The sequence below is a fragment of the Vicia villosa genome, linkage group LG5 (genome assembly GCF_029867415.1).
Source record: "Vicia villosa cultivar HV-30 ecotype Madison, WI linkage group LG5, Vvil1.0, whole genome shotgun sequence".
NCBI classification, from domain to species: Eukaryota; Viridiplantae; Streptophyta; class Magnoliopsida; order Fabales; family Fabaceae; genus Vicia; species Vicia villosa.
This window is the reverse complement of record NC_081184.1, coordinates 56,429,938-56,456,597: the sequence shown is the minus strand read 5'-3', so window position 1 is coordinate 56,456,597 and position 26,660 is coordinate 56,429,938. Positions and strand designations below refer to the sequence as shown.

Here is a 26,660-nt window from a genome sequence, read left to right as displayed (position 1 = left end):
GCTGATAGGTGATACCCTCCCCACTGAAGTTGAGTTGGTTAAAACCTGTCCTAGAATAGTATTCGGGTTCTATGATCCTTGGAGGTAACATCTCAATACGGCGCTCGAGCGGCCGATCAAAATATTCCTCGAGGATAACTAACTTCGATCAATTTCAAAGCTAGCCACTTAATAGGCCATAAGTCAAGTTCAACTAAAAAGGTTCTAAGACAAATTAGTGTTTAATGACATTTCGGAAGCCTAATATACTCCTTGATCGTTTTCAAGGGACATTAGTATAAACCAAAGTATCGCACTAACGATGACTACCAAATCAACCGTATCGGTACATGCCGTACAGTTTCCTTGGTCTATTGTCATATACTTAAGGTATCTCGAGATTCGGGTTAGAATCTTTCACACAAGCAAAATACCCAAACAAACCTTTGAAAAATAGAGCAATCAAGTCAAACAATTGAAAACATCGAAGTGATCTATTCTCTTAAGGTAACCCCTTTTGAAAACATTTTTGTTTTTTGAAAGTATTTGAATTCCCCAGCAGAGTCGCCAGTTCTGTGGACCTCCGTTTTTGGCCATACCTCTCGCGGAGAGATACGTGAACGGACTTTTTTTTTTTTTTGCTTTCGCATTTTTGAAAATTCAGAGAGTCGCCACCGACCTTTTATTTTATCCAATTAAGGAAAGGTTTATAAAGGAAATAGAAAATAGACCTTTAAGAAATTCTGGGTAAGGGGGTAGGTTATACAAAGGGAAGGTGTTAGCACCCTTTGTATCCATGGTTATCCATGGGCTCTTTAGTTTTCTTAGCTCACTTGTTTTCGATCACTTTTCAATTGCTTTAAAATGCTCATATGTGGTTTCAAATACCTTTGTAAATTGAATTTGTAATGATCCTTGTGCGGATGTATACAAAGTGTTTTTTATCTTTCAAAAGATGTTTTTTAAAAAAAAAGAACGTTAACTTCGTAATGATCCTTATTTGGATATATACGCAATATTGTCTTTTTAGAAAGTTTTTGTTTTGAAAAACAACAGTGTATGAGAATTTTGTTTGTTTTGATTTGAGCAAGCAAATTAGGAGGTCTACCCTGAGTTGTAAGGTCTTTATCCTATTTCCTTTAAAAATCTATCCTTTCACCGGATATAAACAAAAGGTTCGATTTTGTACTCGAAACAGTAGAATTTTGACTTTGATTTTAAAAAGAATGAGAAGGGATTACCTTAAGAGGTGCAAGTGTGATTGTGTTTGAATTCAGATATTTTATCTTTTGAAGTTAGTGATCTAACGGTTCAATTTTATCTTTGACATACACGCAGTTTATATGTGCTGGAATTTAAAATGCGGAAATGTAAAATGCGGAAAGTAAATCTACGCTATTACATCGATTGTGCAGGAAATGTAAACTACGCCTATTTACATGGATTTGACAACCTATACATTTATCTAGGAATTTAAATAGCAAGAAAATAAAAGAAATGTTTTTGGATTTTTTGATGATTTATTTTAATTATGATTAATGCATGATTAATTAAGTTAAAATGAAGAAAAAATATGAAAATAAATTTCAAACCTAGAAATTAAGTTCAAAATATGTTCAAAATGCTTGTCAATTAATTTTAAAACAAAACTAATTTTTTTTTGAATTTTTGAAATTGATTTGAAATTTATTAAGTTAATTAATATATAATTATACAAATAATTACACAAATAATTAAAACTTGAAGAGAAAATTATTCAAAATTAGTTTATAATATATAAACAATATTTAAGGCAAAGAACAATTTTTTTTATGATTTTTTGATTGGTTGAAGTAATTAAAAAGCAAATATATAAATATATACTAATTAATTATGCAAAATATTTAAATTATGAAGAAAAATAAAACATTTTTATATAAAAAAATAAAACATTATTTTAGAAACTTAAAAATATTTTTTGTGTATTTTTTGGATTTTTAAAACTATTTTTAATTAATTTAACAAAGAAATTAAAATAAAATAGAAAAATAAAAGGATGGTAATCAGATGTGATATTTAAATGATGACCATGGTAAGGATGAGCGTTTTTATGCGTTGGACTGAAAGTTTAATGAGATCAGATGGCTCAGATATTGAGGCACATGGCAAAAGTGACACCTGCAAAGCACCGGATCACAAATAAATTTAAAAACACGCGCGCTCGTTCTGGCCAATAGGGAGAGGCCACGTCTTCGTCTTCAACCTCTGGCCACCTCTTTTAACAGCGTTTTCTTATTAAAAGCGCTGTAATAGATGAACCTTAAACCTGGAAAATAACGAATAGGGGTTAGACATAAAAGAAATTTGGCGCGAGGTCATGGTTCGATTCGTCTAGTCCATACGAATTCAATGGTACCATTTAGAACCTGTAATTTTGCCTATTTCAGAAAGCCCTAATTTTGAAATCATGAACCCTAAAATGGTAACTTCGTGATTACTTAACCAAACCTTAATTAAATGTCCAGAAACGATCAGGACATCAAACTAAACTCAAATATATGTCTACATCTTGTCAAACATGCATGGATTATGAGATACAAGTTGGTTTTAGTTCGAACCAATCGTGACCTGTAGTACTTGGTTCAGTGAGTTTCAAGACTTGGAAATGATTGGAATATGTTCAGTGATGCTTGAGGAAGGTGTTTGAATGTTTAGTTTGTATGGAAACTGAATTGAATTCAAAATTCGAATTTGAAATTTCTTTGAAAAATTTAAGTGATTACAAATGTGTTACAAGCAGAAGTTTGGCTCTGATTTCGTGCTCTTTCATTTGTGAAGTGTGATAGCTCTTATATAGGCTATGTTGTGCTTAGAATTGAAGCCAAGAAGCCTTTAGTTGCCTTTGTTGAATTCTTGATTTTTTTATATTAAAACCTTTGAATTGTTGACCAAGTCTTGCTTTTCTTCAATGCTCTTGCCTTGTACCTCAATCTTCTGCAGAAAATTGAAGATTCTTGGATGACTCATGCTTAGAAACTAAGCTATCCATTATCCTTCCATTTTCTTTTTTCATTTAATCTTAAAATAAGATAAAATTAAGCCAAAAATGGATAAAAATGGTGTGGGCTTTGTCTTGGTCGTGGGAGGCCCATAATATCATGGCAAACATGTTTGAACCATGAAAACTTGGCCCCATTTGGAAAAAATACATTTTTGAGCAATGTTGGTTTTATGCATTTTCCCAAAATTTAGCCAACTTCAACAAGGTGTAAATCCCTCAATTTTTGTCATATGAAGGAGATCTTGCACTTTTTGGAAACCTCAAAGAGTCCTATAACCAATGTCTTTGGTCTCATGTCAAAATGATATTTGATGCTCCTTGTGTGTCCTTTTGAAAAAAGTGTCTTTTTGTTGACTTTGAAAATGACCTGTAATGTCTTTGTTCATATTTTTCAAATGGTGAATGTAATGAACATGGGATCAATTGCATTTGAAAGATAATTGAATTTCCTTCAAAATGAGCTTTGGTTTGAATTTTTTGGATGAAGGATGAGAGAGTTATGGCCAGTCAAAGTTCAGTTGACTTTTTAGGAGAAAACCCTAATTTTGAATCTGACGGTGCGTCTGAGTGAATTGAAGTCTGAAAATTTGTGTGATGGTACTTTGAGATATATGGAGGTCCATGAAATGCATTTGAGGTCTCAAAAACTTGTTTCTCTTGTAAAAACAAGAAACCCTAGTCAGGGACTGTTTGTGTAGGAGACAGTTAAACGTACCTGATTTTTGTGCAGTGTTGAGTCTCTGCTAATCATGTGATATTCAGAAGACTTCTAGGACAAAAATCTTGGAATTTTGAAATTTCAAAAGTTTGATTTGATTGATGGTACAAAACACTGAGAATTGTACTGTCAGCAGTTTTGACTGTCAACTGACTGTTCAGGTATTAATGTAGCAGTTAGAGTGAAAAATCAACAGTCAAAGTTAATTTTCTTTTTGTTGTTTTTGTTTTATGTGAAAAATGAAAGTTTATTTACATGACTTGTTAAAAAACACAGACATAATAAATAACTAATATTTACTGTACGCGAGCAAAATTACCGATAATAACCCTGAAAATCATTTAATGCACAGAAAAATGAATATTTGACTGGCAGAAAACACACAAAATATTATCTGAATAATTAAGCAACATTATGACAAATAGTACAACATTTAATACTGACAGTACAAACATTACATACTATAATGAACAGTACGACGAATAAACGGTACATTTAAAAATAAGAGATACGGCAAACTTTAAGAATGACGATTAATAACCCATGCTACAAATAATAACATGTAGATGATTGGGAGTGCAAGCATCCCAGGTCCACAGTGTTCCGGGCTATGTAGCAATGATGATGACCATAAGAAAACACGTTTCCCACCACTTCGCCATTTTGTCGGGGGAGAAGAAAGAATGGATATGAAGTAGAAATTTGAGAGATGAGTTAGAATTTGATGTGAGATTTTTATGGAAAAATGAGAGGTATTTATAGAATGGAAAGAAGGATATAGACGTCGAGGAATAAAGTGATTCCGTACAAAAGGAAAATTTAAGTGGAAGTAAGATTTGAAAGAAAGTGTATGATAGTGTTGGGAAAAAGAGTTTTACAAAAAAACAAATATCGCCCCCCACTCAATTTTCTATGCTGAACACGAATCTGCCACTAGTTTCACCATACCAGCCCTCAAACATTACGAACAGAAGCCACAAACTCATGCCCTAACTCGCCGGCTTTCACGAAATGATCTTAAACTATCCTAAACGATTAGTAAAACTCACAGAATCAAGATACAATGAATATGTACAAGAAAACATGCGCATATGCTGTAAATCATGGTAATTGGAATTTGAACAAACAAACGCACTAAGCGAACACTAGGTGAACCTTGACATGGCCGTTCTAAGTATGTTGAGAAAGATTCAAGAACTTACCTGTTAACGAACCTCGAGTGTGTCTTCGGAAAACTTCTACAAAACTTAAGAACTTGTTAATGGAGCGAAACCGAATCGACAAAAAACTCTAGCGTATCGCGAGCTCTTGACATGGCTCTCTGCAGATCGAATGCACTCTACTTGGACTGAGAAATGGACTCAAATTCTTGCTTCAAGCTTTAGACGTAATGTTGCATCAAGATTGTGAGTTGAACGTCTCGAAAAGCCACGAGTACATGGTTATCCTAGTCGACCTTGAGGGAGATGATGATGATGATTAAAGATAGAGATGGTGATGGTGATGTTGATGTTGAAGGTTGACGAAGGAGACGGTGTGGCGATGATGTTGAAGATGAATGGAAGTTGAGGATTGGTATCGTTATGGCGGTTACAAGTTTGTTGCAGTTTGTTACGGTGGTTAGCTGGTGGTGAGAGAGAGAGATGAGAGAAGAGAGGGTGGAGAGAAGAGTGAGAGTGAAACTGAAAAATGGAAAATGAATGTGTGTTATGATGTTATGTTGTGGTGTTGTATTTTCTTCTCATAAACTTGGGAAACAAGTATTGCATATGAGGTAAGTTTGGGTGAGCTTTCCATATTCAGTTCCATGCATGGCTATCCTTCGTAATTGCTAATGGTGAATATTATTTACTCCACGCGTGCATGCTGCATGAGAAATGCTTCTTGGCCTGATGCACTTTCAACTCAAGTCATCCATGGTGCCAACTTTATGAGTTTGTATCTCTAGCCATGAGTCCTTATTTGTTCCAAACTCATGATCAATGCAAAGAGGGCGTAGCATAGAGGAAGTTTAGTGTTGTAAGCTTTGAGAGGAGACCCTTGTAACCCATTCAAAATTGGCTTGCAACATGATGGCATATCACTGCCACTTACCTGCGTGCATGACTCAATCTCCTACATGTTACATGCAGCTTGCCAATGGCTCACTTTGCATGCTCATATCTTCCACCACGGGTCCTCAATCATTGCAACTTTATATTCAAAATATAGAGCACATGGGGAAGAATAAGTAGACATTAGAATTGACTTCACATAATGCTTGTTTCTCTCTACAATTAGCTTCACATTTGGCACGCCACCTGTTTGACAAATTGATCACATGTGACTCAGAGTTTGGCCTGGCCGGATCCTTGACTTGAGATTTGCGAGGCAGTGACTTTGAAGCTTCATATATGATTCAATATTTGTCCAATTGACTTGATTCTTGGCTTATTGAATAGAGAACACAGAGGGGAATTAAGCATACCAAGATTACGTTCATAGCACACTTGTATATCTCTAAAGTCAGCTTGAAATTTGGCATGCCACATGTTTGATGAAATGTCTGGTCATGACCTGGTCCATGACCTGAATTGTGACCTGGCTCAAATGACTTTTACACAACTTCAAACCACTTTATCTTTTAATCAAAGCTTCAAATAGAAAAATGTTCAACTACAAAGTTGTTCATCTTCATGAGAAGAACAACTTTGGTGTTGACCCTTTTCTGAATAAATGCCAAATGCCACGTGTGATTTGGTGATGAAGTAATGTGACCAATCATTCTCAAATCATTGAAAAAATTTCTAAGTATAAATTTTTTCCTTTTTTATCCAAGTTTCCAAAAATAGAAACTTTTGCATAATCTCCCTGATTTTACTATTCCTCTGACTTTTCTTGACCGATTTTCCACCCAAAAGTCAATATTGGACGGTTGACCTCGATCTTGACCAAAAGTCAATTTTTCCTAATTTTCTCCGTTTCTGATGAATTTTCTGATTAATCGGTTTTCGATCCAATTCTCAATCAGTTTTCAACCAAAGAAGCTCCAATGAATATTTCTTCAAGACAACCATACTTCATACCCAAAAATCCTCCCGATTAAATTTTGACCAAAAGTCAATAGGGTTGATTTTGGTCAAAACCCCGATTTGGAAATCTTGATGAACTTGAGGATTGCATCGTTTGATCAGAGCTTTGAACTGGAGAGGATGAAACCCTAATTTTAGGAGAACTTCAATGGAAATGAGGCCATATAATCAGACTTCAAACCTTCTCTTTTGAACCAAGACATCTCCCACATAGAAGCTCTTTTTCATCAATTTTCTTGAATAGTAACAATGATATGAATGAATGTATTGAGTGAATGACCTACGTGAGGCATGCTCATGAAAGTGATATGAAAGTCAATTGGGTATAAATAAATGGACAAATTTTGGGGTGCAACAGCTGCCCCTATTCAATCTTCTTGAACCTGAATGTACGAACGACACAAGTTCTGGACATGAGAGGTGTAAGTGGATTGAATACCCAAAAGTACCATCAAAATTTGTATTCTGTGGTACAACAAAGAGTGTTGCATGTTATCAAGAGATACCAGCTGAAGGTGGATCTTAAATAGATTACTAACCTTAGTTAGACTTTGAAAAAGAAGGCACAATTGTAGCGTGACTCCACAAGGAAGAAACCATCCGTAGACGCCTCTACCAAATTGCTAACCTTAGTTAGACTTTGAAAATGAAGACACAACCGTAGCGTGGCTCCACAAGGAAGAAACCATTCGTAGACGACTATACCAAATTGCTAACCTTAGTTAGACTTTGAAAATGAAGACACAACCATAGCGTGGCTCCACAAGGAAGAAACCATCCGTAGACGACTCTACCAAATTGCTAACCTTAGTTAGACTTTGAAAAAGAAGACACAACCGTAGCGTGGATCCACAGGGAAGAAACCATCCGTAGATGAATCTACCCAATTGCTAACCTTAGTTAGACTTTGAAAAAGAAGACACAACTGTAGCGTGACTCCACAAGGAAGAAACTATCCGTAGATGAATCAACCGAACTGCTAACCTTAGTTAGACTTTGAAAAAGAGACACAATCGTAGCGTGACTCCACAAGGGAGAAACTATCCGTAGATGAATCAACCGAACTGCTAACCTTAGTTAGACTTTGAAAAAAGACACAGCCAAAAGACGACTCCAAAAGGAAGAAACCAGCCTAAGGGGAATCTTACCAAATTGCTAACCTCAGTTAGACTTTAAAAAGAGACACAACCGAAGGGTGACTCGATAAAGGATGAAACCAGCCGAAGGGGAATCCGATCCTAATTTGCTAACCTCAGTTTGACTTGAATAAAGAGACGTAGCAGAAGGACGACTCCAAAAGTAAGAAACCAGCCGAAGGGGAATCTTACCAAATTGCTAACCTCAGTTAGACTTCTAAAAGAGACAGAGATGAAGGGTGACTCTAGATCTGAAAAGGTATGCCAATAATCATTGGACTTTATTGAAGAAGACTAGTAACGACTAGACTTTATTGGGGATGTTTATGAACACTGAATTTGAAGGCGATGCCAATAACCATTGGGCTTGACTGAAAGAAAGGCTAGTGACAACTAGAATCAATCAGGGGATGCCAGTAAATACTGGGCTTTCAAGAAGATATTGATGCTTGCGAAGCATAAGAATTACATGGATCCCTCAGGCCAAAGGCGGGGTGTAACCCTTCAAGGGTGGCAATCATTCGAATTGCCACACACATAGTATGGGTTTCAAATGATTTGAAAAATGAGATGGGTTGAATGCCCACCCTCATTCGCACTCTAATCTGCACGCAGCATACGGGAAAATAACCAAAACAAGACTTGCAAGAAGCAAGAGGTCTCCCTTATGCAAAAGGCAGTAAGGGGACTCACAAAAAGTGAATACAAAGAGAGGACTGGTGACGACCAAACTCTATTAGATGATGCTAGTAAACACTGGACTTTGAAGGAAGATATCGTTACATATAGAACATAAGAACTACATGGTTCCCTCAGGCCAAAAGGCGGGGTGTAATTCTATAAGGGTGACAATCACTTGAATTTCCACACACAAAGTATGGGTTATCCAAATGATTGAACTCAGCAAACGGGAAATAACCATAGATACAATGATCTTGACGAAGAATGACTCTGTATCCAATCCACAATAGAGAGAGAAAGTGAGACTTCTTTTGGGGATATATATTACCTTGTGCCTTTGGAGCACAAACAAACTTGGCTTATGCATGTTTGATTTTTTTCATGGCGTAATGCTCCATAGTCATGGAAATGCTACGCTTCTTTTTTTTTGTAGATGCAAGGTGAATGCAATGATTACTATATGCAGAGATAATAAGGGCCTTTTATAGAATATTCTGCTGATTTGTCGATCGAGTTTCGTCTCCGACCTCGGGAGAGGTAAACACCAGGGAGAATCCCCTTAGTGTTAATAACTCTGTGGGGGTGCCAATAGACATTGGACTTTAACTTGCAAGATATACTTCTTATTGTTGACCTGAAGAATAATTTCTAACTTCTCACCATGTGCCATAGCTCGGGGAATTTTTAGCTTGAGGAGATTCCCTTAATTTACCATATTGGGGATGAGAACCATGATGAGGCACCATTGTTGAGAGGATTGGAACAACTCCGAGGAGAAATAAACTCCTATACTTAGGGAATGGAACAAACTCTCAGGAGAAATAAACTCCTATGCTCGGGGAGAGACTTTTCCCAGGAGAAATAAACTCCTACGCTTGGGGAGAGGGTAACTCGCTAGGGAAAAGCATTGTGATACTTCTCCTCTATGTGATGGCCAACCGCACCTTATAGGTGAAAGACGATTCCTTCAATACAAACCAAAAGGATCATGCCCCAGGCTGCCTGACTTGTGGAGATATCTGATTTAACGAAGACATTTGCCTTGAAAGGATCCTTACACCACAACTACTTGAGAAACTTCTGCCCCAGCATATTCAATTATTTGAAATGGTCCTCCTTAATCAACGGGTCGTTAAAGAGATTTGTTGAATCTCGGCGTAATTTCCCCAGACTGAGTGAGCTTGAGAGATTCCTCGACGTTACTACTTCAGATTGATTGAAATCAAGAGAGAGATTCCTCGACTTGATTAACCCTGATTGGTCGAATTTGAGATGTCAAACCTTGATTTGCTTGCCCCAGATAGGATGAACTCACGAGAGAGATTCCTCGTCGTGACTGCCCCTGATTATGTACATCTTATCAGAATCCTCGAGTTTTACTTCCCTTAAGATCCCACAAATCGTGGAAGTAACTTTACCACACTCAAAACAGTATTCAAAACCTTCAGGGTAATCAATCAAAGAGAGTACCCACTGCTCATGCTCAATAGAATATTCAGACTTCTCCCCTCAGGGTAACCAATCAAAGAAGGTATCAACTGGTTATGCTCAATGGAGTCTTCAGGCATCATGCCCCTCGATATCAGTCTCTGAAATGATTGCTTTTTACTCTACGGAGTTTTCAAGTCTCTTTTACTTTTGTCATGATCAATCTCTTCATGGATTCTCATCATAGAAACTTCCTTGATGTTTAAGAAAATGTTTTGTATGCAAAAGAATGTTAATTCTAAGAATGATGATTCTAATGCAAAGCCTATGCTAGTCTTGAAGTTTAAAAACTTGTTATGCAATGAGGTGGCCACCTCTTGTGAATGAAAGATAAAGTGGGCATAAAATACCAACATAGATATGTGTTACGTTTCATTGGGAGTCAGCTAAACGCTATCTCTTCGAAGTGCATTTTCGAAATAAACCATACTTCAATTAGGACTTTTAAGGGTTGTAACTTGGCCTACTTCATGGTTTTCAGAAACAAAGGATTTTTAGGCTCAAAATTATTTGGTGCCCACCCCCTTCGTGATGTTCTCCGGTCCTAAGTTCAGTTAACTCAACATGAGTGCTCATCCCTCACAAGGAATTTTAAGATGGTTGAGGAATCAATGAGGTTTTTTCGGACATGGCAGTCGCTCACCTTTTATTCTTCTGATTCATTATCACACGACTTTGTTCTTGCTTTATTTCCACCATCCTTTTTCTTTTTATTGCTATATTTTTCTTTCATCCTTTTTTCTTTTCATCCTTTTTTTTTACCTTTTTTTCTTTTGAACAAGTCGTGTGACCTCGCATTGTCTTTAATTCGTTGAAAGTGACTGCGACTGCCTCATTCCATGATTGATGAAGGATTACCATTATGGTATCGTCATCTTTTTTCCTCTTGGTAGGTGAAGGATAAACATCACGGTTTTGACTCTCCTCAACCTTTTGAAGGATAACTATTGTTGTATCCTTAGATGCATATCATTTGTGAGTTTTGAACACTTGATCAAGTTAAATGAACACTACCCTGCCCCAGGGTTAAAAATAAGGGTTTTTTCTGATCAGAAAAGAAACTCCTACTTCAAGGCTCAAAGGGGTTAACGAGGGTCTATCTCCCTTATACCTCCGGTGTTTGGGGATTTGAAACAATGCCTGTACATCCTCAGTAGGGTTTTATTCAAAAACACACAATTAGGGATTTTGCATTTTTATTTATCATCATTCTCCCTCCGCTCTTTGCCTAAGCAAATGATTAGTAAAGTTGGTATCATAATGCCAAAAACATATATATTTTTTTTTGAGTGAAAACAAATGGGTTACTTCAAGACAAACATAAACAATGCATTATGATTTTCATTCAAAAATTAACAAGTATTTACATGCTAGCAATGCTTAAACAAACAATGAAGTGTTACCAATGAGAATGCAATAAAGAACTAAATGAATGCCCTTGTTGAGGAGACTTGACTCCGTATGGACTTATTGCTCTTGAATGCTTTTTGCAGTTTTGATACCCCATTGAGACTTCAATTTGTGCATAAAACTCTTGGAGTGAATGAGATTGCTCTGGAATCGTCGAGGACTTGAATTCTTCCTTTGAATGTCCTACCACCTTCAGTTAAATGGCTAGGTGCTCCAACATGGTAACCACTTAGCATTATCATATGTTCCTTCCACACACTTTAGATTGCTTCCCAGAAGAATGTTCCAACAAAGGCGTACAAGAGTGGTGCATTTTTGCCTTACTTTAGGGATTTGAGCAATGCAAATGATGCAATACTCAAGATAGATAATGTCTTGCTTATCCCTCGGTCGGGAGCCCCAAACGTAGATGTTAGAACGGTAATCACCATCATGATTGAAATAATATTGCATATCATCGAACTCAAGAGAGCTATCTGTGGTGGGGAAGACCCAAAATACCAACAATCAGGGATATAACTGAGCACAAAGCACTGAAATTACATCGGTTCATTTCTTATATTCTGTCTTTCTCTGTTGACGAGCAAAGGCCACTAAGAAGAAAATTCCGGGAAGAGATGACACATGATATGAAGCAATAGCTTGAGAGTGAGAAATGCCTCTATAGAACATTCTTGATTATCACATGGAAAAAGATTCAGACGGAGTCACACAAGAATTTGTAATGCTATAGGGATTCGAGCAATGCAAATGGTGCAATGCTCAAGATAAGAATACGTCTTGCTTATCCCTCGGTCGGGAGCCCCAAGCAACTTCCACACATGTGCAAGAGAAGATTACCACTTTGGCTTGCATATCCAAACTATTCGGAGTGAGCATAAATGATCTTTGCAGCTCTTGACATCAAGCACTAGTCACAATCCAACGATGTCTATATCAACGGAGTCACAATCTTCTATGGCTTTCAACCTTGTCTTCAAGAGGTGGAATCTTTTTGTTATTTTTAATACTCGGAAACTTGAAGACTTCAAAGATGTGAACTCTCCTTACCAAGAATAGGAATCTCAACATTATTTCAAACAATTTTGATTCACAAGACAATCTCATGGGTGAGATTAACATTTGCATCTAGCCTTTGAAGAACCTCTCTCAACTCTTCTTGTCTAAGAGAAAAGGCTTGAATAACCTCCATACACTGATTCATGTTAGTCCCCATTTCTGTCCTCATCTCATTTAAGTCCTCACGTAGTTGTTCCGTCATTAACTTTTGAGCACGTAGCGGTGAGAAGTCAATTTGTTGCTGAAATCAAAATCTGAATAGAAAGGGCCCCCATAGGCTTCTGATAGAACCATGAAATGCATGATTTTATGAATGCATGTTTCATTTACAAGGGATCCTAAAGTCCTTTCACACACTTTTTGTTTCTCTTTTATTCTCTCTTTTTTTTTTGCATATAGTATCTTCCCTTTTTTCTTTTCCATCTTTTCTGTTTTTCTACTTTTTTTTTCGTTTCCTCCTTTTTTTTGGGAAATAGACTTTAGAATCCCCCACAAATGAAGTGGATAGAGTGATAATGTTATGCAATGCAAAAGCATGGGATCAAGTTCCATATAATCTTAGTAACCACTGTACAATCCTCTAAATAACTGATGTAAAGCTTCAGTAGGTCAAATGTCATGAGATCAAAAGTCCGACACCTTTTTGAATACCAGGAGAACCCATAGTCACCCAACAGAATAGAATAGTCACCAACGGTACCTGTCATGTATATCCATCCCCACTCACAAGTGAATCTAGGTCAGGGTAAGGTCATGAAACGCAGTATACGGTCCGCCCGAAGGTAAGCACCGTCATAGCGCGGATGCGGGTGACGATAATACCTCCGTTTGAAACCACTACTCTGCTCGTAGTCACATAATCCATCCCGAGACGTACACCTCGAGACAAACCATGCTCCCACTTTATCCTAGTGTTCCTATGGTTCACACATAGCCTGGGTATTGGGCCTTTTACCTCATAGAATCATCCCACCCAACCTGCAAACAGAGAAAATATGTGGCCCCCACGGGGACCCATAATATAGTCCAGATGCATGCAGAAAGTAAACATGATATGCAAACAAGAAATAAACATGATACGTAAGCATATATAGAAATGATGCAAACATATAAATAAACAAAGAAACACCCAATAAAACAAACAAACAAAGGCTAGGATCGACTTGCTAAGTACGAACCAGCACAGGTCTATCAACTTTCCCCAGCAGAGTCGCCAGCTGTCGCTACCGTGAAAAAATGGATCAGAGTCGCCACTAATATATTTATCCCATCGAGGGAAAGGAATACCAGGGAACCTAACTCAAACAAGAACAAGGTCTTTCGACTAGAGAATCTAGGCACGGGAGTCGGTTACGCAAGGGGAAGGTGCTAGCACCCCCTCGCGTCCATCGTACTCGATGGTATCCACCTATGTTTGTTTCTATCTAAAGGGTGTATCTAATGTCTAAACCTAAATGCGAATGAATGCAAAACAAATACAGCGAAAAGAAGGAATTATTTGTGTGCTCGCTTAGGCTCCGCGACCCAATGCCTACGTATCCTTTTCAGGAATCAGAGCGACCGTAGTTCGGCTCCATAGTTTCCATTTGTTTTGTGTTTTTTAGTTGAACAATGGTTAAGGTCACAATCCACGATGCTCGACCTTTGGAGACTTATACGCCTAATTTTGGAAAGGACTTAACTTGTTCTTAAGCGCCTAACAAGGCAAAAGAAAATGAACTTGGGTTTGTGTTTTTTATGTAACTACATGATGAACAAAACCCAATACAAGGTTCCGCACCACTTCGTCACTTTGTTTTAATTCGAGCCTTTATTAAGTGTTTTGAATGTTTTTGGTTGAGTATTTTTTAGGGGAATTTACTTTGCGATTTGAATCACATAAAAATGTATAATGATCGAGAAGCAGATTAGGGAATGAATCCCACTCACTTCTATCCCATTATGTAATATTCCAGAAACAGATTAGGGAATGAATCCCACTCATTTCTATTCCATTAATTAAAGTTTGAGAAACAGATTAGGGAATGAATCCCACTCATTTCTCTCCCATTAAGTAGTGACCGAGAAACAGATTAAGGAATGAATCCCACTCATTTCTATGCCACTAAGTGATTGAGAAACAGATTAGGGAATGAATCCCACTCATTTCTATGCCACTAAGTGATTGAGAAACAGATTAGGGAATGAATCCCACTCATTTCTCTATCACTTTCTTAATGTGATTCGCATCTTTATTTATTAACGTTTTAAAGTTGAAAAGAAAAAAGAATGAACAAAGGGGAACTAACCTATTCTCTAATCTAAGTGTTATTCTAATTCCTATTAAAGATCTAAACTAAAATCTAAAGGGAATTAACTAAGAAGGAAGTTGTTTAAGTTGACTAAAGTCAACTTTAACAACTAGGGGTATTTTAGACATTTCACAAAGTATTAAAATATATTCACAAAAATAAAGAATTAAAATCTAAACTAAAAAAGGAAAATATTCGCAAGCAAACCATATTTTTATCATATTGAAACTATTTTCAAGAATTAAAACTAAAAGCTATATTTTTTTATTATAAGAACCAATCAAAATTCAAAGAAAATCACCAATTAAAGTCTAATTAAAACAATTATTCCTAAAACTCTAATTAGTAAAAAAAACTATTTTTATCATTTTATCTAAGCAAAAATCAATTAACAAGCAATAAGAGAAAAAAAAAAAGAAAGAACTATTTTTTTTTTATTACCAGCATGGGGGTGTGTTAGCAAAAGTGGAATGAACTGATTTTATGTTATGAATGAAACTGAGCCTGACTCGGGGGGTGAGGAAAGCAGTGGCGCTAAGGCCTAGCCCAGAAAGCGTGTGCGTATTAGCAAGTGGAAGGTTCAGTCAGCAGAACGTCCAAGGCCCAGATCTCTTGTGGCCCAATTACTTCACAAGACAAATCCCTTTTTATTTCATTTTTATTTCTCAGCATGCAGTGTTATTACATCACACAGTTTTTATTATATGATGAGTAAAAAGTAACGTGACACTGTAAAACTAGTATCAATTGGTCATCTGTATTTAAGTGACTAAAAGACAAAAACCAATACTCAGCCAATCAAAGCTTACCAACGCAACATCCCATGATTAAAGTAATGACAAAATGGCAACTAAAATGGGAAAACGGGCCAGTAGGGTCATGCCACGTAATTCCCCCCTTCATGCACAAAAGAAGATGGGAACACTTTTCCCTTTCTTCTCCGACGAGCCACTCGGAAGCTACGGCGGCGCCGGACGCCGGTGATGAACTTCATGGAAAAACAAAAAAACAGATATCGCCCCCCACTCGATTTTCTATGCTGAACACGAATCCGCCACTAGTTTCACCATACCAGCCCTCAAACATTACAAACAGAAGCCACAAACTCATGCCCTAACTCGCCGGCTTTACGAAATGATCTTAAACTATCCTAAATGATTAGTAAAACTCACAGAATTAAGATACAATGAATATGTACAAGAAAACACGCGCATATGCTGTAAATCATGGTAATCGGAATTTGAACAAACAAACGCACTTAGCGAACACTAGGTGAACCTTGACATGGCCGTTCTAAGTATGTTGAGAAAGATTCAAGAACTTACCTATTGACGAACCTCGAGCGTGTCTTCGGAAAACTTCTACAAAACTTCAGAACTTGTTAATGGAGCGAAACCGAATCGTTAGAAAACTCTAGCGTATCGCGAGCTCTTGACATGGCTCTCTGCAGATCGAATGCACTCTACTTGGACTGAGAAATAGACTCAAATTCTTGCTTCAAGCTTTAGACGTAATGTCGCATCAAGATTGTGAGTTGAACGTCTCGAAAAGCCACGAGTGCATGGTTATCCTAGTCAACCTTGAGGGAGATGATGATGATTAAAGATAGAGATGCTGATGGTGATGTTGAAGTTGAAGGTTGATGAAGGAGACGGCGTGGCGATGATGTTGAATATTAATGGAAGTTGAGGATTGGTGCTGTTATGGCGGTTACAGGTTTGTTGCGGTTTGTTACGGTGGTTAGATGGTGGTGAGAGAGAGAGATGAGAGAAGAGAGGGTGGAGAGAAGAGTGAGAGTGAAACTGAAAAATGGAAAATGAATGTGTGTTATGATGTTATGTTGTGGTGTAGTATTTTCTTCTCATAAACTTAGGAAACAAGTATTGCATATGAGGTAAGTTTGGGTGAGCTTTCCACGTTCAGTTCCATGCATGGCTATCCTTGGTAATTGCTAATGGTGAATATTATATACTCCACGCGTGCATGCTGCATGAGAAATGCTTCTTGGCCTGATGCACTTTTAACTTAAGTCATCCATGGTGCCAACTTTATGAGTTTGTATCTCTAGCCATGAGTCCTCATTTGTTCCAAACTTATGATCAATGCAAAGAGGGCGTAGCATAGAGGAAGTTTAGTGTTGTAAGCTTTGAGAGGAGACCCTTGTAACCCATTCAAAATTGGCTTGCAACATGATGGCATATCACTGCCACTTACTTGCGTGCATGACTCAATCTCCTACATGTTACATGCAGCTTGCCAATGGCTCAATTTGCATGCTCATATCTTCCACCACGGGTCCTCAATCATTGCAACTTTATATTCAAAATATAGAGGACATGGGGAAGAATAAGTAGACATTAGAATTGACTTCACATAATGCTTGTTTCTCTCTACAATTAGCTTCACATTTGGCACGCCACCTGTTTGACAAATTGATCACATGTGACTCAGAGTTTGGCCTGGCCGGATGCTTGACTTGAGATTTGCGAGGCAGTGACTTTGAAGCTTCATATATGATTCAATATTTGTCCAATTGACTTGATTCTTGGCTTATTGAATAGAGAACACAGAGGGGAATATAAGCATACCAAGATTACGTTCATAGCACACTTGTATATCTCTAAAGTCAGCTTGAAATTTGGCATGCCACATGTTTGAGGAAATGTCTGGTCATGACCTGGTCCATGACCTGAATTGTGACCTGGCTCAAATGACTTTTACACAACTTCAAACCACTTTATCTTTTAATCAAAGCTTCAAATAGAAAAATGTTCAACTACAAAGTTGTTCATCTTCATGAGAAGAACAACTTTGGTGTTGACCCTTTTCTGAATAAATGCCAAATGCCACGTGTGATTTGGTGATGAAGTAATGTGACCAATCATTCTCAAATCATTGAAAAAATTTCTAAGTATAAATTTTTTCCTTTTTTATCCAAGTTTCCAAAAATAGAAACTTTTGCATAATCTCCCTGATTTTACTATTCCTCTGACTTTTCTTGACCGATTTTCCACCCAAAAGTCAATATTGGACGGTTGACCTCGGTCTTGACCAAAAGTCAATTTTTCCTGATTTTCTCGGTTTCTCATGAATTTTCTGATTAATCGGTTTTCGATCCAATTCTCAATTAGTTTTCAACCAAAGAAGCTCCAATGAATATTTCTTCAAGACAACCATACTTCATACCCAAAAATCCTCCCGATTAAATTTTGACCAAAAGTCAACAGGGTTGACTTTGGTCAAAACTCTGATTTAGAAATCTTGATGAACTTGAGGATTGCATCGTTTGATCAGAGCTTTGAACTGGAGAGGATGAAACCCTAATTTTAGGAGAACTTCAATGGAAATGAGGCCATATAATCAGACTTCAAACCTTCTCTTTCGAACCAAGACATCTCCCATATAGAAGCTCTTTTTCATCAATTTTCTTGAATAGTAACAATGATATGAATGAATGTATTGAGTGAATGACCTACGTGAGGCATGCACATGAAAGTGATATGAAAATCAATTGGGTATAAATAAATGGACAAATTTTGGGGTGCAACAAAACTACTATAAAGTGATCCAGATGATGGATTCCGTCCCTCCCGTCCATGAGTTGGATGTCTAGCCACGATCCTATGTTGCTCTACACATTTTTTGATAACAAGCATGAAAGTATCAAGTGATTTAAATCCTCCACCACAACACCACAAAATTCACACATTTTGTCTTGTTCATTGCGGATTATTCCTCTCTTTGCCAATTGCATTTTTGACGGCAATATATCAAGAATTACTCTCCATCCAAATACCTTGAGTTTTGACGGAACTTGGGTTTTCCAAAACTGATACAGCGCCATTAATTTGTTTGCGTCCACCACGTCTTCCTCGAGCCTGTCGCGAAACAAATGGTAGCAGCGTTTCAGGGTGAAGACTCCTCCCGCGACAGGCCACCACTTGAAATCGTCTTGCACCATATCCATCGGTTTAACATTTGCTAATATTTCCACGAATTCCATGGCTTCCAGCATTGTTACCGGCTTTTCCAGTAGTGTATCACCTGAAATATTAAGATCCCAGTGCCATGTCCCATCCTACCAATCACCCATTTCACGAACCATGTCGTTTGGCCTTCGCGGTATATTGAAAACTGAAGGAAACATATGTTTTAAAGCAGAGCCCCCCAACCAAATTCCATGCCATAAAGGAACGGTATCTCCTTTTCCCAGCATGAATCGAATTCCACCTGCAAAACAATAAAAAACATTAGTTTTATTCGTGCTTGCCGCACATAAGTCCTTCCACCAAACCGAGTCTTTTTCTTTGTTCTTGTGTTCTAATCCCCTAATCACAACTTGATTTAAATCACCATATCTAGCTTCCAGAATCTTTCTCCACACTGAATCTCGTTTAGTTAGTATTCGCCACTTCCATTTACATCGAAGCGCTTTGTTGAATATGCCCAAGTGTTTCACTCCTAACCCACCTTCCGCTTTTGGTTTGCAAATGTTAGCCCAACTTACCCAACTTATGCATCTCTTTTCCTTGTTGCCACACCATAGGAAACGATTTTGAATTGATATGATTTCTTTAATTATGTTGACCGGAGATCTGAAAAATGACATCATGAACATATGAATGCTGGACAGAACCGAATTTAACAAGGTTACCCGTCCCCCAATGGACAGCATACGTGCCTTCCACGACGAAAGTCTTTTCTTCAAACTAATCACAAACGAAGTCCACGAGTTGCATCTTCTTGGATTGATCCCAACTGAAATTCCTAAGAATTTTAAAGGTAATGTGTCGCTACAGCAACAAAGAAATTGGGAATCTCTTTCCAAGAAATATTCCTCTAAATTTATGTTGTATACTTTGCTTTTGCAAAAGTTCACCTTCAGCTCGGAAACTAGTTCATAACCCTTGATTATCGTTTTAATGCTCCGTAAATTTCCCCAACAACCATTACCCACCAACATTGTATCGTCTGCAAACTGCAGAATTCTTACCTCCAAGTTTTCCTTCAGTTTGTATCCTTTAAACCTCCCCGAATGAGCATCCTTTTGTACTAATATTGCCAAGCCTTCTGCGACTAGTGTGAAAAGGAATGGAGATAAGGGATCTCCTAGTCGCGGTCCTCTCTCCACCCAAAAATCTTTTGTTGGATTTCCGTTAACGAGAATCGACATAGAACTGTTGAAGACGCATGATTCCATCCACTTGCACCAGTTGACACTGAATCCAAATTTCTGAAATAAGCTTATTAAAAAATGCCAATTCACACAGTCATACGCCTGCTGAAAATCTACTTTGAATATGGAGCATTCCTTCTTTTCCTTTGTTGCATGATCTATGATTTTGTTCAACGATAACACTCCATCCACCATCTGCCTTCCCGACACAAAGGCCGACTAGGAGCAAGAAATGATGCTCTTCAGAACTCTCTAAATGCGAGTAGCCAGAATTTTAGAAACAATTTTGTAAAGGCATCCTATTAAGCAAATGGGGTGGTACTCATTCAAACTCCGAGGGTTCGAATTTTTCGGAATTAGGGCTAAAAAGGAGGTAGTGATTGCCTTGGGCAGAAACATTGTCTTGTGAAATTCCAAAACAAAATTAACGATATCTTCCTCTAAAAAACTCCAACACTTCTGAATGAATTTGAAGTTAAAGCCGTCAGGGCCCCCTTTTTTCTCCATCTGAATCCCACACTGCTCTTTTGATTTCCTCTCTCGAAAATTATGAATCCAAATACGTCCTATCCTCCTCTAATATTATTTTAAAGCCCGATGTATCTAATGAAGTTCTAGAATTTAGATTTTCCTTGAATCTGTCTTCAAAAACTTTCAGAACCTCGCTGAGAATTCCGCTTACATCCTCCACCAAGATACCTTCCTCTGTGTTGCACCCCAATTTTTGACCTCCGAGATCACATCATTTTCTAAGTGTTATGATCATTATCATTATCATTTATCACCATGCATATTTTTATTTACTAACAAAAAAATAAAAAGAAAAAAAGTTTGTTGCTTGTGTATTAAAAACAGGAGAATGATCAAGAGGAAGCTGAAGAAATTAGGGTTTTGAGGCCCACAAGAGGTTCAACATTCTCTCAAGATTCAAAGGTTCCTCCAATCAATATTCAAGTCCAATGATGGCTCAGTTTAAGGCAGACAACTCTCCAGATCGCCTGAAGCGCCAAATTAGGGTTTTGACCTAATTTCCCCAGAGGATTGACTTTTAATCAGGAGATGATTCCAAGACTCAAATTATGATTCAAAGGACTTCAAATCAACATTATAGTCCATTCATGTCATTCAATTGAGGAGAAGACCTTGATTCATTGAAAGATCGCAAAACTACGGTTCATTTGAAAAAAGTCAACTGCAGTCAAAAATCAAGATTTTTGGTCAACATTAATTATTTTAAGTAATATTCATCATTTGATCAAGGATTGATCATAATTCATCAAGAAAAGTTCAAAAATCAACAAAACTCAAAAATGCAAAATTAAGGTTTTGACATAAAAGTCAACTGAACTTTGACAAGCCATAACTCTCTCCTCGTTCATCAGAAAAATTACAACCGAAGCTCATTCTCAAGGAAGTTTAATTCTCTACAACTTTGATGTTGAGCCCAAGGTCAAGAAATGCTTCCGCCTAAGAGATATAAGCCAAAACATTACAGGTCATTTTCAAAGTCAACGAAAAGCAGTTTTTTGTCAAAGCCCATATCATCAAGATAACTTCTCCAAATGCAAAAACGCTTCCAAAGTGGCTTGTAGAGGACATCTTGGGCTTTCCAAAAAGTACAAGAAAACTTTCATAGGATCAAAATTGAGGGAGATATGCCTTGATGAAGTTGACCTTTTTTGGAAGAATGCATGAAACAAGTAATGACCAAAATTTGATTTTTTTCAAAAAGGCCAATTCTTTTGTGATTCAATCTTGATTCTCATATGTTTAAAGATATTCAAAACCTATCCATGGTTCATGACATTTTTTATTTCATTTTTTATTGAATTTTATTTATTTAAAATTCAATTAAAGTGAGATAATTCAAAGATATTATCAAAGATGCTTATGGTTGCCAATCAAGACCAATTCAAAGATGCTTCAACATAATATTTTAGATTGGAAAGAATAACACTTGAGTATTTTAACCATGGTTAAGCAATTACACTCATGAAAAAATATTCCATTTTATCTTCTTTTCCAAAATCAATCATGAAAATTCCAACTTGCAAGGGTTCAAGATCAAATCATTTGCCTATAAATAGAGATTCATTTTCTTCATTCAAGGGAGAGCCAAAGGGGGAGCACAACAACAAACACCAAAGTCATAGCATAAGTTTTATATTTTTCAAAAGTTTCAATAAACTTGTAAAAAATCAAAGCTCATTCAAATAGCCACTTTCAATCAATTTCAATCACTCTATACCACTCTTGGGACATCATAGAATAAGTACAATGTAATTTTTAATATGTAGTAGTGTTAGGAGTTCATGAATTAAAAACTCCATATTTATGCATATTTTCAATTTCTCAAAAAAAAAATGTTTTAATTTTAGTTTTAAGTTGATAAAATGTTTATTTAATTTTTAACATAAAAATATTTTATTTCTTTTCATAATTAATTTATTTTGCTTAATTAATTAGTAATTATGTAAATATTGCTTTTTAATTATTTTCAACCAATCAAAAAAACTCCAAAATATTTTCCTTTTAGATTTAGGTTTATATTTTTATAATCTAATTTTTTAACATAAAAAAGAATATTTTTCTTGTTAAGTTTAATTATTTGTATAATTATTTGTTTAATTAGCTTGTTAATTAACTTAAAATCAATTCAAAAAAAAATCACAAAAAAAATGAATTAAGTTTAATTTGTTTTATATTTATTTTTGTATATTATTTGATATTATTTCTTATCTTTTTCTCTGTCCCGAATTGGAATAAAAGATCAAATATGGCAGAGATTGTATGCAGTTGATTTAAGACTTTTGGAAATTTATCGTGTAGTCGCTATGATTTTATCAAGCTTCTGATAAATTTTCATTAACTTTAAATCTGAGATCATCATTCACTCACCATCAATCTTCACTAACATCATGGATATACTTGACTAGCTTCAAGATGATTCGCGTGCTAACATACTAACAATTAACTTTAAATTCCGCATTTTATTATATTGTTCTTTATATTTCTTGCTTTATACTTTATTCTATCATTCATCATATTTATGTTTATGTTATTTTCTCTTTGTCCATTTGGACTTATTATTTATGTTTCTGTTTTTTTTTTCTTTGTCCATTTGGACATATTATTTATGTTTCCGTCATTTTTTCTTTGTCCATTTGGACATATTATTTATGTTTCTGTCATTTTTCTTTGTCCATTTGGACATAATATTTATATTTCTGCTATTTTTTCTTTGTCCATTTGGACATATTATTTATATTTCCGCTATTTTTTTTCTTTGTCCATTTGGACATATTATTTATGTTTCCGCTATTTTCTCTTTGTCCATTTGGACATATTATTTATGTTTCCGCTATTTTCTCTTTGTCCATTTGGACATATTATTTATGTTTCCGCTATTTTCTCTTTGTCCATTTGGACGTTTATATTCCGCTATTTTCTCTTTGTCCATTTGGACGCTATGTTTATGTTTCCGCTATTTTCTTTTTGTCCACTTGGACCATACTTTACTTTTATGCTAAAACACTAATAAACAACAAAATCTAAAAAAAACGCTTAAGGTTCTCTCTTGGACTACTGGTTACTATCCCTAGCATTTTGGAGATTCGGACTTATGGACTTAGTGCCTCTGGACCCTTATTCTGTTATTACTCTGTGGTTGTTCTGTCTGTCTGGCATTGGATTATTGTCTGTTTGTGTATGCAGGTATTTCCTTGAAAGTCCTTGATGGTTAATTCCAAGGCATTGAGATAAGGATTTTAGCCAAAAACAGCCGTTACTCTGCCCGATTTTTGTTAGAATTTTAATGTGCTTAATGCAAAGTGGTGCTAAAGATAATAAGTTCATCTGGATCCCCAAGTGGTAATGCGTCGGTCAACTGTTGGTTTCTTATTTTGGTCAGATCATTCTCTCCTTAAACTTTTATTTTAAGCACTAGGATAGCCTCTTCATCTCCTCCCACTTCTTAAATTTTCAAAATCTTCTCCCTTTTTTCCAAAATCTTCTTATGTTTGCAAAACCTCTTTTAAAAATCTTTTCTTATAAAATACCTTTTGCCCTTAGTGGCGTTTCTTTCAAAGTTTAGACGCGATTAAGTGTTGTAGTGAGTTGAGATACCCCACGATTTTGAGATTTATTGATATAATGGAATCTTTTCCACGTGAAAGAGATAGTGTCATACTCGTTGATTTTCATCCGAGTTGGAGCCCTTCTTTCATTTGTGATGCAAAGAATCTATTTGTTCTCATGATCAAGATCAATGGCTGAGTATTTCTCTCCGACGACGATAAAGTGTTTATTCCTTTTAAAAAAATGTTTTCCCTTTTAAGCGGAACTACATTAGCTCTGACTTCTCCATTGCACCGAGGAGGTATGTAGGCAATAGGCTTAATGTCTTGCCGAGCTTATTTTAAAAATCAAACAAGAGAAAAAGTGATCTAAGCAAAATTAAGAGCCCATGGATAACCATGGATACAAAGGGTGCTTAAAACCTTCCCTTTGTATAACCAACCCCCCGAACCCAAAATCTGTCAAAAGGTCTTTCCTGTTCTTTTATGCCTTTCCTAAATGTTGGATAAAATAAAAGTCGGTGGCGACTCTTGCAAAAAATATAAAAAAAAAAGCAAAAAAAAAGAAAGAGCAAGGAGTCAGTTCGCAAAAACCGAGTTTACAGAACTGGCGACTCTGCTGGGGACTTAAGAAAATCTTTTTAAAAGAGGGGTTACCTTAGAGTTTTTGATCAGTTTAATATTTGCTTATACTTGTTTATTTTGTTATTTTTTGCTATTCTGGATATATGTGTGGTTCTGTTACAAGTGATACATTATGGACAAATCCTAACCCGGATTAAGTACACATAAGAATCAGGTGGAGGGTATAGTCATGTATGGCATACAAGGAGATCAGTCCTTAAAAAGCTGGCATGAGAATCCTTCCGCTCAGTGGAGGTTCCTTGTTGGTAGTATATGTTTAGCAAGTTCAGTTGCGAAGACATTATTGCTTTCATTGAACTGTAGAAGCTGAGTTGGCTGTAGAACCCATAACCCATCCTGGCCTTATTAGGTTGTGGCGCAGAAACTATTCAGGGGAAGACTTGGATTAGTTGTCATGCGGAGAGCCACACTCAGACGAGTTTTTCTTGAGAATATTATTGGCTCACAAGTTCAGTTGTGCAAGCCGGTAATATCCGAAAGAAGAATGTGGACTCTGACGTATCAGTAGAACATGTTATGCAGGTGATTAACCCTAGTACTATCCCATATTTGGTTCTTTGACCTCATGCTCGTGACGTTGAATTTTGGAACCTACCTTATGTGCACCATGTTTCTGTTACCATTTCTATATATGTGGCATTCATGCATTCATACATTCATAAAAATCTTTTCCTTTGATTTCCAATGAACTCAGAGGTCTTTTTTTGTAAACATCGTAAGTTTCATCAAACTCAATGGATCTTGGGTGTCGATGGGGTGAAAACTCTAATCCACCAAAATGGATGATTGATTTTGATGATAACTTAATCAATGCTTTAATCCAATGCTTGAATGTTTGCAAATTAATATCTTAAGTTCTTTGAAACTCAAATAATATAAACAACAAATGCATCATTTGCATACATACATCCATCTTATCCATGAAACTTATCCTTGTATATCTCCATCTTCGAAGTTGTCTGTCTACCATCGAGCTGATTCTTCCACCTCGGAATCCTCTTCCAGAAGGTTTTAGGTCTGATTTTCATTGTCCTTTCCATCAAGGGGCAGCAGACCATGATTTAGAACGATGTTTCCCTACTGTTTGCATTTCCTCAGTTGTATTGTTTGCTTTTAAACTTTTTTTTTCATTCCTGAATGTTAATTTTAATGAAATGAGCATCGTATGTTTGAATTCATTTTCATCTACTATGTCTATGTTCATTCTTCTTTTACAAAACCTTTCTCCTATTTTGCTTTCTCTATCAAACTTGTGTTTTATGCAAAGATTGGATGGAGGATGATGACAACGAAATACCCAGGTTGTTGAACTGTATGCTTTCAAATAAAACTTTGCTGACGATGTACAAGCATTGTTTCAATTCCCAAACACTGGAGAAATAAGGAAGTCAATCCCTCGTTCACCCCTTTGAGCATATAAGTTGGTGTTTCTTTCTGTACGAAATAACCCACATTTTAACCCGGGGCAGGGTAGTTCCCAGTTAATTTGTTTGTGCATTCTATTTTAAGAGAATCATTCAATACACCTTTCAACAAGTGTTTTACACAAGCTTTCCTCCGCATACATCAAAGAAGTGCTGGAGATGCCAATCAAAAGATGATAATGGTTCATTATAATCATTAAGCAGGACAGTCACTATCTTTCAAAAAGTATCAAAAAAGAAATTCAAAGAAAAGCCTGCTAAGTCAAAATCAAAAAATGACTTAGGCAAAAATTAAGGCATCCCGCTTACTGTAAGTTCAAAATAAACAGTTCAGGAAAAAGTTAGGGATATCAAAAGGAAAAAAGGAGAGATAAGTCAATAAATTCTTGAACCACAAAATGTTGTGACTATCAAAAGGAAGAAGTGACTGGCATCTCCAAGTTTTCTTGGCTTGTGAACTATCATC

At 36.4% G+C, this 26,660-nt stretch overlaps 1 protein-coding gene across 1 annotated transcript; it reads right to left on the bottom strand.

Annotated features, from left to right (window-relative positions):
• Window positions 1–18,504: 18,504 nt before the first annotated feature.
• On the bottom strand, window positions 18,505–20,244 carry LOC131604696 (uncharacterized). The gene is made up of 3 exons (XM_058877121.1): window positions 19,551–20,244; window positions 18,963–19,103; window positions 18,505–18,917 (listed from the first exon to the last, which is right to left on the bottom strand). The coding sequence occupies exons 1-3, from the start codon at window positions 20,242–20,244 to the stop codon at window positions 18,505–18,507; spliced, it is 1,248 nt and encodes a 415-aa protein (XP_058733104.1).
• Window positions 20,245–26,660: the final 6,416 nt, after the last annotated feature.

Excerpts from the sequence above, each read along its gene's own strand:
- LOC131604696 (XM_058877121.1), bottom strand. The coding sequence starts at position 20,244 with ATGGTGGATGGAGTGTTATCGTTGAACAAAATCATAGATCATGCAACA. Across the intron at positions 19,104-19,550 it reads ACTTTCGTCGTGGAAGGCAC|GTGGAATTCGATTCATGCTG; the intron begins GTATGCTGTCCA and ends ATTGTTTTGCAG. Across the intron at positions 18,918-18,962 it reads CGACATGGTTCGTGAAATGG|GTGATACACTACTGGAAAAG; the intron begins GTGATTGGTAGG and ends TTAATATTTCAG.